General features: G+C 44.4%; 1 protein-coding gene across 1 annotated transcript; it reads right to left on the minus strand.

Annotated features, from left to right (window-relative positions):
- Positions 1-9,717: 9,717 nt before the first annotated feature.
- On the minus strand, positions 9,718-10,814 carry F2RL1 (coagulation factor II (thrombin) receptor-like 1; the record flags this gene model as incomplete). Its single annotated transcript, XM_009081514.1, has 1 exon — positions 9,718-10,814. A coding segment is annotated over one exon (1,097 nt), but the record flags the coding sequence as incomplete, so codon positions are not given.
- Between the last annotated feature and the right edge of the window lie 1,178 nt (positions 10,815-11,992).

Raw genomic sequence — 11,992 nt, forward strand, 5'->3', positions numbered from 1 at the left:
CAAAGCCACCTGAACTCTTCAGAGACATCAGACCAAACAGACCCCTGACAAGCAGTGTACCAGCCATGACCATAACAGGTTGCCCAAGGAGGTCATGGATGCCCCAAACCTGGCAGTGTTCAAAGCCAGGTTGGATAAAGCCTTGAGCCAAATTGGTCTAGTGGGAGATGTCCCTGCCCAGGGCAGGAGGCTGATACCGGATGATGTCTAAGGTCCATTTCAACCCCTTAAGGTACTATGATACTATGACCTTTAGAGAATTCCTCTGTCATCTCCATCACTGACCCTGCTAAACAAAATGCCATGCTGGTGGACTCTGGGAGTTCAATGAGGCGCCTTGGTCACCCAGGGTCTGGCTGCCACTCAGATATTAACTGAGGACTTTCTTACTGGCTATTGTTGTAGTATCCATGACTGTACCTACTTAAACACAAAGGGAGCTTCCAGGCAACCAGTCTAACACACACAACACAGTCTTCATAAATTATGACAGAGCAGTTCCATAAAGTCCTTAAATTTAAGAAGAGACTGGACATGCACTTAATTCCGTGGTCTACTTGACATTGTATTAGGTCATAGGTTGTACTTGATGGTCTCAGAGGTCTTTTCCAACCTGATTAATTCTGTGATTCCTTTCAGCATTTCATTTTACCATCAAATCGCTCTTCACAGCAATGGCATCCTCGTCTCACACAAACATCACCTCAGTACATCCACCCCAGCATTCCCAGTTGTGCTCCTTAAGTTAATGGAGAGACATTGGTGGTTTTGCCCAAAATTTGAATGTGACACAGCACCACTTGCCTTTACCATGTCCTGAATTAGTGCTAAGGGCTTGCCCTAGAGATTTTTACACTGTGAACTCTGTTGCTCAGTTCATCTGCTCACAGAAAGCCAGACAGATTTGCCAGTCTGGGATTTGAAGATGAAATGTCAAGGGATCATCATGTGTCAAAGCCAAAGTATGTGCTAGTCCTGAGTCACTGCCAGCTAAACCCAGGGAACACCAAAGCATGGTGTTCCCTCCTCAGAGAACACTGCCTCTTGACTCATCAATTGCTTCTTGTGTTTTCTTCATACCCCACTGGCTTTTGTAAATGCATGACACAGGACACTCTTCAGGACAGCAACTTCCTCTACCCATTGAGTTTTATTTTTTCAATTTATATTCTACAAGTTAATTATTTACTTCATTTCCTCTTATTCACTGCGTTAGCCTCCCCCAAAGAAGCAGCATACCCTTTGTTTTCCCATCTGAAATTACTCCTTTTTCCCAAGTGCTCAGAAATAGAGACAGCTCCCATGCAAACAGGCTGTACCTCCCCACCTCCTGCAGTGCACAGGATTGTGTGGCAGCACAGACCCCATTTGCAGTCAAGGGAAGCATGGACCCAGCTCCTAAACCACAACACCAGGAGTACATACCATCCTGAATTCAGACTCAGTGTGGAGAAAGCACGAGTGTTGATGGTGTTCTGCACTGCTGCACATCCATGCAGTATTTCCTTCCAGCAGCTGAGAGCTGGCAAGTGGTATAACTGGGGGGAGGGAGTGTGTTATCAAACAAACTGCATTAAAGGTTCAGTCTCACATGCCGAACTCTCAGTCCCCAAAATTTGCTTCTTGAAGATGAGGTACAAAGCTGAAGTGCAGTTGCTGAACCAAATGCAGCTGTTTGCAACAGAAATATATCCGTTCATGCTTGACAGCCACTTGACGTATACAAGGTTTGGCAATTAAAATCTTGTCAACCTTAAGAATTACTATACATTGATTTTTAGAAGTGCCTTAAAATAGTGACAACATCCCTCTTGTTCACTGTGTCCACAGAGCTGGCTGCATGTCATGGAAGCTGCAATACCTGAAGGTGACCTACATTTTTCACTGTTGGGGTGGTCCGGCACTGGAATATTGCCCAGGGAGGTGGTGGAGCCACCACCCCTGGAAGTATTTAAGAGGCATCTGGGTCTGGCGCTGGAGGATATGGTTCAGGGGTTAGGAGTTACAGCAGAGTGACAGGTTAGTGATTGGACTCGATGACCTCAGAGGTCTCTCCAACCTTGATAATTCTATGATTTCTATTATTCTATATGACAGAGCTCAGAGTTGTTATTGGGGCATTTCTTTAAATTTCCAAATGTAGCCTGGTCAAATTGAGACATTTGTTCTCCTCCCACACTTTGTTTTCTTGCTTCATTATGAAAGTGTTCATTGATGCTCTCTACTGCATCTTACTAACACCTTCAAAGTAAACAAAGGAATGAGGCTTAGTCCATGTGTGCTACCAACAGATTGCTTTTATGGAGCGCTCAAAACGCAGGCATAACTTTGTCTGCAGGACTGTGCATTACAACATGCATAATCATAGAGGTTGGAATGGACCATGGAATGGTTGGAAAGGTCCAACCCCCCCTCCCCTGGGCAGGGGCACATCCCATCAGAACAGGTTGCTCAAGGCTTTATCCAACCTGGCTTTGAACACTGCCAGGGTTGGGGCAGCCACAGCCTCCCTAGGCAACTTGTGCCAATGTCTCAGCAACCTCACAGGAAAAACTTCTTCCTAATATCCAATTTAAATTCCCCCTCCTTCAATTTGTACCCATTGCCCCTTGTCCTGTCACTACAGTTACTAACACAGAGTGCCTCCGCAGTTTCCCTGGAGCCCTGGAAGCTTCCTGGAAGGTTGCTCTGAGGTCTCCACACAACCTTCTCTTCTCCAGCCTGAACAGCCCCAACATCCTCAGCCTGTTTTTGCAGGGAAGGTGCTCCAGTCCTCTGATCAGTTTTGTGGCCTCCTCTGGCCTTGCTCCCATAGCTCCATGTCCTTCTGATGTTGAGGACACCAGAACTGTGTGCAGTACGCCAGGTGGGGTCTCACGAGAGCAGACTAGAGGGGCAGAATTACCTCCCTTGACCTGCTGCCACACTGCTTTGCTTTGGGTCCAGGACATGATTTACTTTCTGGGCCATGAGCACACACTGCAGCTCATGTTGAGCTTTTCATCACCCATCACACCCAGGTCCTTCTCACCAGAGCTGCTCTCAATGACTTCTCTGCCCAGCCTATAGGTGTGTCTGGGATTGCCCCTACCAGGTGTACGACCTTGCACTTCGCTTTGTTAATCCCTTGGAGATAAGATGTAGCAAGTTTGATTTACTTTCTGGGCCATGAGCACACACTGCAGCTCATGTTGAGCTTTTCATCACCCATCACACCCAGGTCCTTCTCACCAGAGCTGCTCTCAATGACTTCTCTGCCCAGCCTATAGGTGTGTCTGGGATTGCCCCTACCAGGTGTACGACCTTGCACTTCGCTTTGTTAATCCCTTGGAGATAAGATGTAGCAAGTTTTATCAGGAAAGGTGCAGTTACAGATCCATTAGGGCTTTTGCTGATATGGGTCTGGTTCTCTCCTGTGGATAATCTTATGCTCTGGCAAAACTCAGTATCCAGGTGAGCATTAAACTGAGACAAGTGGCACATAGCATTCAACAGCTGGAATAGTATGTGACAGGGAAATGATATCCAGACAGATAGGAGTTGACATGTCTTAGCTATCTTTACATTTGGAATGTTGCATCTATATTGAAGCATAGACACTGGAGCTTGGCTCTGACAGCATTTCATCAGCGATAATGCCAGCTAAACAAACCTTGGTACCCTCGATCTGTTCCTATGTTTGTACCACAGGAGCAATCCCAGGTGCTTTATGAACTCCAGTGCAGCTGTGAACCTACCTACCTCCATGTACACATAGACAGATATTCCTTTTTCCTCACCACCAAAGAGCTGACCAGACCCCCAGAGAAGGTGGTTGTGGACACAATGCAGTTACTTCAAAATCCAAGTCACAAAAGCTGACACTGGATCAGTGAGTCCTGATGGATCCAAGGGACTTGTCACATTATCTCTGCACAGCATTCCACAATCACTAGTCTTGTTTCCATTATCTGAAGCATCTCTACCTTCTTTGGCCTAGATGACAGGGAACTGATTATGCAGGCACCCTGTTGTACTGGTCCTGCTAGCAAACAGCACCTGGAGAATGTTTACCTGAAAGCCTAAAGAAGGTTGTCACTCCTGAAAAAAAACATGTAGGTAATACATACTCTTCTGGCAGTTGTGGAATCAAAATGGCCATGTTTACTGTGTTCGTGCTGAATTTAACATTGATGTTGCGTATTAACCATGTTCAAAGATCCTATGACAGATAAAATACATCTGTAATGAAACTTGGGTGCCAAAGCTGTTAAGGTGGCCAGGCATTATGCTGCTTGATTCCCAGGACAGTTACACATCAACATGTGCTAAATGTCTTCAGTCATCACACCACAGTCAGACAGGAAGCTGAACATGAGCCAGCAGTGTGCTCAGGTGGCTAAGAAGGCCAATGGCATCCTGGGCTGGATCAGGAACAGTGTGGTCAGCAGGACCAGGGAGGTGATTCTGCCCCTGCAGTCAGCGCTGGTGAGGCCACACCTTAAATCCTGTGCTCAGTTCTGGGCCCCTCAGGTCAGGAGAGACATTGAGGTGCTGGAGCAGGTGCAGAGAAGAGCAATGAGGCTGTTGAGGGGACTTGAGCACAAGTGCTATGGGGAGAGGCTGGGGGAGCTGGGGTGGTTCAGCCTGGAGAAGAGGAGGCTCAGGGGAGACCTTATCACTCTCTACAACACTTGACAGGAGGTTGTTGTAAGGTGTTGGTCAGCCTCTTCCCCTAGGCAGCTAGCAACAGGACAAGAGGACATAGCCTCAAGCTGCCCCAGAGCTATTAGGAAGAGATATTTTACAGAGAGAGTAGTCAGGCATTGGAATGGGCTGCCCAGGGAGGTGGTGGATTCACCATCCCTGGAGGTTTCCAAGCTGAGACTGGATGTGGCACTTAGTGCCATGGTCTAGTAACCATGGTAGGGTTGGACTCGGTGATCTTGGAGGTCTTTTCCCACCTGGTTGATTCTATGATTCTACACTTGTTGGGCTCAGGTGGTATTCATTGAGGAGTTCTGAGAAAACTCTGAGGCAAAATAGCTGAATTAGCATCAGAAGTGTTGGATGCTGGGAGCCAATGCTATAATTAATACTTAAAAGGTTCTGAGGTGTCCAGGGAAATATCAGCTCAATATCTGTACTGAGCAATTAGCGAAGAGTCTGAGAAGGGACATCACTAAGGAACATCTGGATCTTTCTGGGAAAAGCCACCATTGCTTTTGTAAAGAGAAATCTGAACTTAACAGGCTTGTGGAGTTCTTGGAAGAGGCCAAATATAAGTGAAGATATGGGTGATCCAGCATATCCAGCCTACCTGATTTTGCAATGGGGCAAAATTTCTGCTTAGAGTTTTTCAAAGGAAATGGGCAGCCATGGAATGAGAGGAAAGGTCCTCTTGTGTAAGAACAACTGATTACAAGGAAAGAAATACAGGGTAGCAGAATAACAGTCAAATCTTCACAATGCCAATTACTCAAATGTGGTGACAGATCTCAACTGGACCTGTATAGACCTGCCTGTTCATAAATGGTCTGAAAAGGACTGAGCACTGAGGAACAAAGGTTTGCTGATAACATCCTACCTTGGCATACAAAACTATGGCTTGCAAAATATCTGTAACCAGTCATGGGAGAGATGTAGCTGCAAGCAGCTGCATGAAAACATCAACTCAATGCTAAAGAATGGGGAGAAAAAATAAAACAAACACTGAATATTAAGGGATATTGAGGAAGCAACATGGAGCAAAACAGCAGACATCACATCATTCACAGCCTGAGTACTGTGTGTAAATTGGAGACCGTGTATGGAAATGGGAGGGTCTCTTAGAAAGGAAACAGGACTATCACTGAGAGGTGGCTCTACTGGAAGGAGTTGACTAGGACACCTCAGTGTGGAAAGTATCTGAGAGGGCATATGATAGTGACTCCCAAATTTCAAGTGGATAGGCAAGACAGTTAGGAGGGACTCATTCACATTCTCTTCTTTAGGAATGAGGGGCCACCAAATGAAGATTGTGGACCCTGATTCAAAGCAAATAAAGTGAGGTTGGCAACAAGACACACAACAGGCACTACTAATTAGACCAGCGAAATCAGACTTAAGGAAATTATCATGCTGAAAATAGCTGGATGTTGGGAGAGTATCATGGGGGACGTGATACTTAGTTGAACTGGTTTTATTCCTCCCTAGGTACTTGCCTCTAACTACTTCAGGCATTGGAATAGTTTGCTCAGGCACTGGAGTAGGTTGCCCAGGGAGGTGGTGGAGTCACCGTCCTTAGAAGTGTTTAAGAGGTGTCTGGATCTGGTGCTGGAAGATATGGTTTAGGGCTTAAGGGTAACAGCAGTAACAGGTTAACAGCTGGACTTGATCTTAAAGATTTCATCCAACTCTGATGATTCTATGATTTTTTCTGTTGCTGTTACACATGTTCTTTGTGAGAGATCAGTCCCTCTGGGCAGCAGCTTTCCTCTCAGATGACAGAGCTTAGCTCTCCCAGCCTTCATTTGTCTTCTATATTCCTGAACTTCAGAGCCCAGACCCATAGCTCGACACTCAAGTGGTGCTGGCCACACCTTCTGTCCACCTGTTGTATCAGCCAGGAGCCTTGTGCAACAGTCCTACTATTTTTTGACATGTCCTATGACACCATACTGTCTTGTTGACCTCCAGAAGCACAGTGAGATGACTCTGGCTGATCTAGGTGGACCCTCAGCCAAAGGGAGTAGAGCTATTCCTACAGTCATGGGTGGAGGTTTGCTCCCTGCTGCTTAGGAGGCTGGATGAAGGCTTTGCAGCTACTGTGCTTCAACTTGCCTCACAGGTGCATGGTGCAAGCCTGTGTTCATGGGGAAAGACACAGTCTGACTCTCTCCCTTGTGCTGAGCCAAGAGCTCATTCAGCAAACCACTGTTCCAAGTCAAAAGCAAACTTTCCTCCCTCCTCCTGGTTTAACTTTAACCCAAAACTGATCCAATGCACTCCAAGGTCACACATGCTTTTGACAGTATGGGGGAACACTGTGGTCAAGCAATTAGGTTAGGGGAAAGACTAGTCTACTCTTTGCAGGGGCATGTGCTCGAGCTGCTTGTGAAAACATAACATCATGCACATAAATTACACTGATTTTCCCTGGTCTTTCATGGAATTCACACTGATTTTTTTTAGCATCCAAACCTTTAGTCAGCCATAGGTAAAGACACTTTCTTTTGTATCTCTTGGTGTCTGAATTGCAAAGTTGGCACTGATTCAGGGATATATTTACTGTTAGCTGAAGACAATCACCTTTATAACAACCAAACCTGCCCAGGGGTACAGTCCTAAAAAGAAAGGTTTAAGCAACCAGCTCCACCCTCCGGGGCTACATGTTCTTAACCCATTGCTACCTGGCTGCACAAGCATACAGTTATCAGTTCAAGGATCTGATTCAAATCAACTGAACAATCAGCCTGGTCTGCCTGTTAATTGGAGCAAAGTAATTAATGCTAAATTCAGGACCAGGACTTGCGATGCATCTACAGAAGGGAAACCTTCACTGAAGTGACTGTGAGCTCTTTGAATAGTATTCAAACTGAAGGAAGGGAAGTTTAGGTTAGATATTAGAAACAAGTTTTTTTCTGTGAGGGTGGTGAGACACTGGCACAAGTTGCCCAGGGATGTGGGGGCTGCTCCAACCCTGGCAGTGTTCAAGGCCAGGCTGAACGAAGCCTTGAGCAACCTGATGTAGTGAGGAGGTGTCCATGCCCATGGCAGGGGGTTGGGACTAAATGATCTGTAAGGTCCATTCCAAACCTCAAATACTATGATTCTATGATAGTACAACCTCCTTTTAAAATAAATCACTCTGCTCATTAAAACCTTTTTTCTCAAATTGCTTTTAACGCACTGCAGGACTGTCTAACTCTTACATGTGTCACTGGCAGACCTCCACTGTTGCTGCAGGTAAGAAAGGTCCTTCCTTGCAACCTGCTTTGCCAATCCATAGAGGAACAAGGCTGGAAGGGAGAAATGGTCAAGAGGATCAACACTTCACTCCATGAGCTGCAATGGAGTGGTCTGATTGTTTGACAGGAAAGGAAGAATGAAGTGTAAGAGCATAGACATACAAATGGTACTTGGTACACTTCTAATTTAATAATGACAAGACATAAATCTCTTCTCCTAAAAGACTGGCTAAATTAAGTAGATTGGGTTTTAACCACTTACCAGTCATCCATGAATCATAATCACTCTCTTTATGGTATTACATAGACACACACAGACCTTTTATCCTCTTTACAATATCCAACCTATAACACTTGGACTCCTGACAGAGCACAAGCAGGGCTGTAATCACTTGAACTAGTTGCCCTTCCTCCATACTGCTCAGTACCATACACAGAGCAGGAAGCACACTAGGCTGTTTAGCAAGGTAAAGGACATACTCATACTTTATCACGCACAGACTAAGGGAACAGTTCAGACAGGGTTTGCTAAGATGGTGCAACCCTCTCCTCCTAAATCCTTCCAGTGAACTCTGGCCTCTGATGTGCAGTTATTTTCCACTAAGAATGCTGCATGACTACATAATATGTAATAAATGTGCAAGTATTTCCCTGAATTTGTCAGGAAACAGGAAAACTGTTTGTGCCTGTGAAACTTTTATCGTTCCACATCACCTACAGGGCTGTAAACCCTCTGGTCCTCAATGAGACAGAAGTTAATACATGTCGCTATTTTAGGTTGTTCCTCTGAAATACCATCACAAATCATCCTACTTTCATTGTTCTCTAAAGCAATGCATCATTAGGTAAATCCTCCTTTACCTATTTAGACAGTACAGCTACAGTTGTCATGTTTCTCATCCACTGTTAGGAATAGTATCTCTGTCACATGAAGCCAGGCAAGGTGAACTACTCAACATTTTGAAGCACATGTAAAAGAGTAAAATAAAGGAACCAACTCAAATGTGTCATAAAAAAAATCATATTTAGATAGCTTAAAAAATACAAGGTACATTATATAAAATCAGAGAGCAAGTCATCAAAACTTTGTTATATATCCCCATCTGAGATCAGGTACTGGCAAGTGGTAACAGTGGATAAACTCAACTAACATTTAATCTCAGCAATAGCTGGTAACAAGTTCAGCTTGTTAATAGGATAATATTACAAGCTTCTGCCATGTTAGTATTTACAGCACAGTAACTTGGAAAACAGTATAAAAATTACATTATACTAAAGATAATGAGTATTCTACACCAAGATGGTGAAATGGTTTCTCCTCTTCTTCTCTCTACAGCTCCAAATAATGTTCAGTGTAAGCAGGTATACAGAGCAACGTCCTACACACACACAATCTGTTCAGCTGCTTAATACAAAAAAAAGAACAGATTTAAACAAAACAGATTTATCTGTTAATTAAATATGCTAACAACACTACATAACATTCTAGAGATATTTTCCTTTTAGAAACCTTTGTATTGAACAAGAATGTCTTCAACTGGAACTCACTTCTGGACCAGCAGCATTTTTGAAGAGCATCTGAAATGTCTTTTCTTTCCTCCAGTCTAGCAGGAAGGTTTATCTGCTTATGACTTCTGCATGGAATAAGCAGCTGCCAGTTCCAAATTTCAGGCTTCAATGTAATTAAAATGCAGAGAGGCTTCTTCAGGCTCTCTTGTACAAAACAACTCTCTGGTCACTCACATCCTTTCACCAGTAATAATAAAAGTTCACTTTTCTAGGATTTGACTCAGTAGGTTGACTTATTGGTCCTCATTGAACTTGAATTATAAGAACTTGTTTTCTTGGTGGATCTGCTTGATGAGAGAGATACTTGCATCCTCCGTGTGGTTCTCACACTTCGGCAGAGAAGAGCATTTTTGAGGTTGTTTCTGAAGTCTTTTGAAATGTAGTAATAGATGAATGGATCAATGCAACTGTTCAGGGCAGAAAGGCACAGCGCAGTTATGTAGAAGGCATACAGATAGCTCTGGCAGTAGACTTTGAGAAGCAAATAGTGTGCAACGATCAGCACGTTGCTAGGTGTGAAACAGATGAGATACATGAAAAGAACAACAATAATGAGTTTGATTGCCCTTCTTCGTTTCTTCCCAGTGCTTACATCTACCATGGAGGTGCTCAGAGTCTTTATCATGACTATGTATGAGCCAGCAGTGATGACAGCTGGGATGAGGAAGAGTGCAATTGCAACTGAGAGGAAGTAATAGAACATATAATTGGCCAAAACATTTTCAGACAACACATCGTGGCAGGTAGTGATGTTGAGATTTGAAATATATGCAGTCTGATCAACAAGGAACAATGGACAGGTGCTTGAAAAAACCAGCATCCAGATAGCAATGGAGATGATCAAGGCAATTTCTGATTTCTTTCTTGAGTGTGCTATGGGGTCCACTACAACCCAACACCGTTGTACACTGAGGCATGTCATAAAGAGGATGGAGCAGTACATATTTCCATAGAAAGCTACAACAAAGACTTTGCAGAATTCTTCACCAAACACCCAGTTATTGCCATTTAGGTGGTATGCAATCTTCAGTGGGAACCAGACAACAAAAAGAAGGTCTGATAGTGCCAAGTTAACCATGTAAATCACAGCTGGATGCTTCTTCTTTGCTTGGGAAAAAAAGACATAGAGGGCTATGGCATTACTTGGCCAACCAATTACGAAGGAAAAGATATAGACAATGGGAAGAAAAACTGTAGTCAGCTTTCCTGTGAGGACTTTTGCTGCAAATTCATCCACTTTGTATACATCTTCAGCGTCATTCTCTGTCTCTGCAACTTTGTGGCCAGCGAAGCTTCTTCCTTTGGTTCTGTTGGTCCCTGAAATGAAAAAAAACCCAAGAAGCTGCTGTTACTGAGGTACAGACTTTTTGTCCTTTGTAAAATAAGCTAGACTTAGTGACTGAACATTTAAACAGCCTTATCAACATAGAAATTAAGACTGATTTTCAAGCACTTGGCAATTTATCTTCCCTTTATTATCCAAAATACAACCTATATCCCTATTCAAGGATTCTGTCAGCAACCAAAATGCTTTTCCATGTCACCAGTGATAGACAAAAAGCTGAACATGAGCCAGCAGTGTGCTCAGGTGGCCAAGAAGGCCAATGGCATCCTGGCCTGGATCAGGAACAGTGTGGTCAGCAGGACCAGAGAGGTGATTCTGCCCGTGGACTCGGCACTGGTGAGGTCACACCTTGAGTCCTGTGCACAGTTCTGGGCCCATCAGGTCAGGAGAAACATTGAGGTGCTGGAGCAGGTCCAGAGAAGAGCAATGAGGCTGTTGAGGGGACTTGAGCACAAGTGCTATGGGGAGAGGCTGAGGGAGCTGAGGTGGTTCAGCCTGGAGAAGAGGAGGCTCAGGGGAGACCTTATTGCCCTCTACAACTCCCTGACAGGAGGTTGTAGTCAGGTGGAGGTTGTTCTCTTCTCCCAGGCAACCAGCAGGAGGACAAGAGGGCACAGACTCAAGTTCTGCCAGGGGAGGTTTAGGTTGGCTATTAGGAAGAGATATTTTACAGAGAGAGTAGTCAGGCATTGGAATGGGCTGCCCAGGGAGGTGGTGGATTCACTGTCCCTGGAGGTTTTCAAGATGAGACTGGATGTGGCACTTAGTGCCATGGGCTAGTAACCACAGAAGGAGGGTTGAACTTGGTAATTTTGGAGGTCTTTTCCAACTTGGTTGATTCTATGATTCTATGATTCAAAATGCTTGAAGTGGGCCATCAGTTATTTCTACCACCTGAATTGTTAGAGTAGAAACTGATTCAAGTGCTCCAGGGCACGATTACCCTTTCACACAGCATTGCCAGATTGCCCAAGTGTTAGGACTCACAAATCTTCTCAGCAGGCTAACATAACTGCAGCAGACATTTCCCCAGTTTAGATAGCCTGAAAATATGGAATGCAGTAAAAAAGAGCATGTGCTACCTTCAGACAAACTAGAACTGAATCTCAGAATGTCAAGTCCCAAGCTATGCAGAAGTGATCTCTAGGGA

This window comes from Acanthisitta chloris, unplaced genomic scaffold (genome assembly GCF_000695815.1).
Source record: "Acanthisitta chloris isolate BGI_N310 unplaced genomic scaffold, ASM69581v1 scaffold4539, whole genome shotgun sequence".
NCBI classification, from domain to species: domain Eukaryota; kingdom Metazoa; phylum Chordata; class Aves; order Passeriformes; family Acanthisittidae; genus Acanthisitta; species Acanthisitta chloris.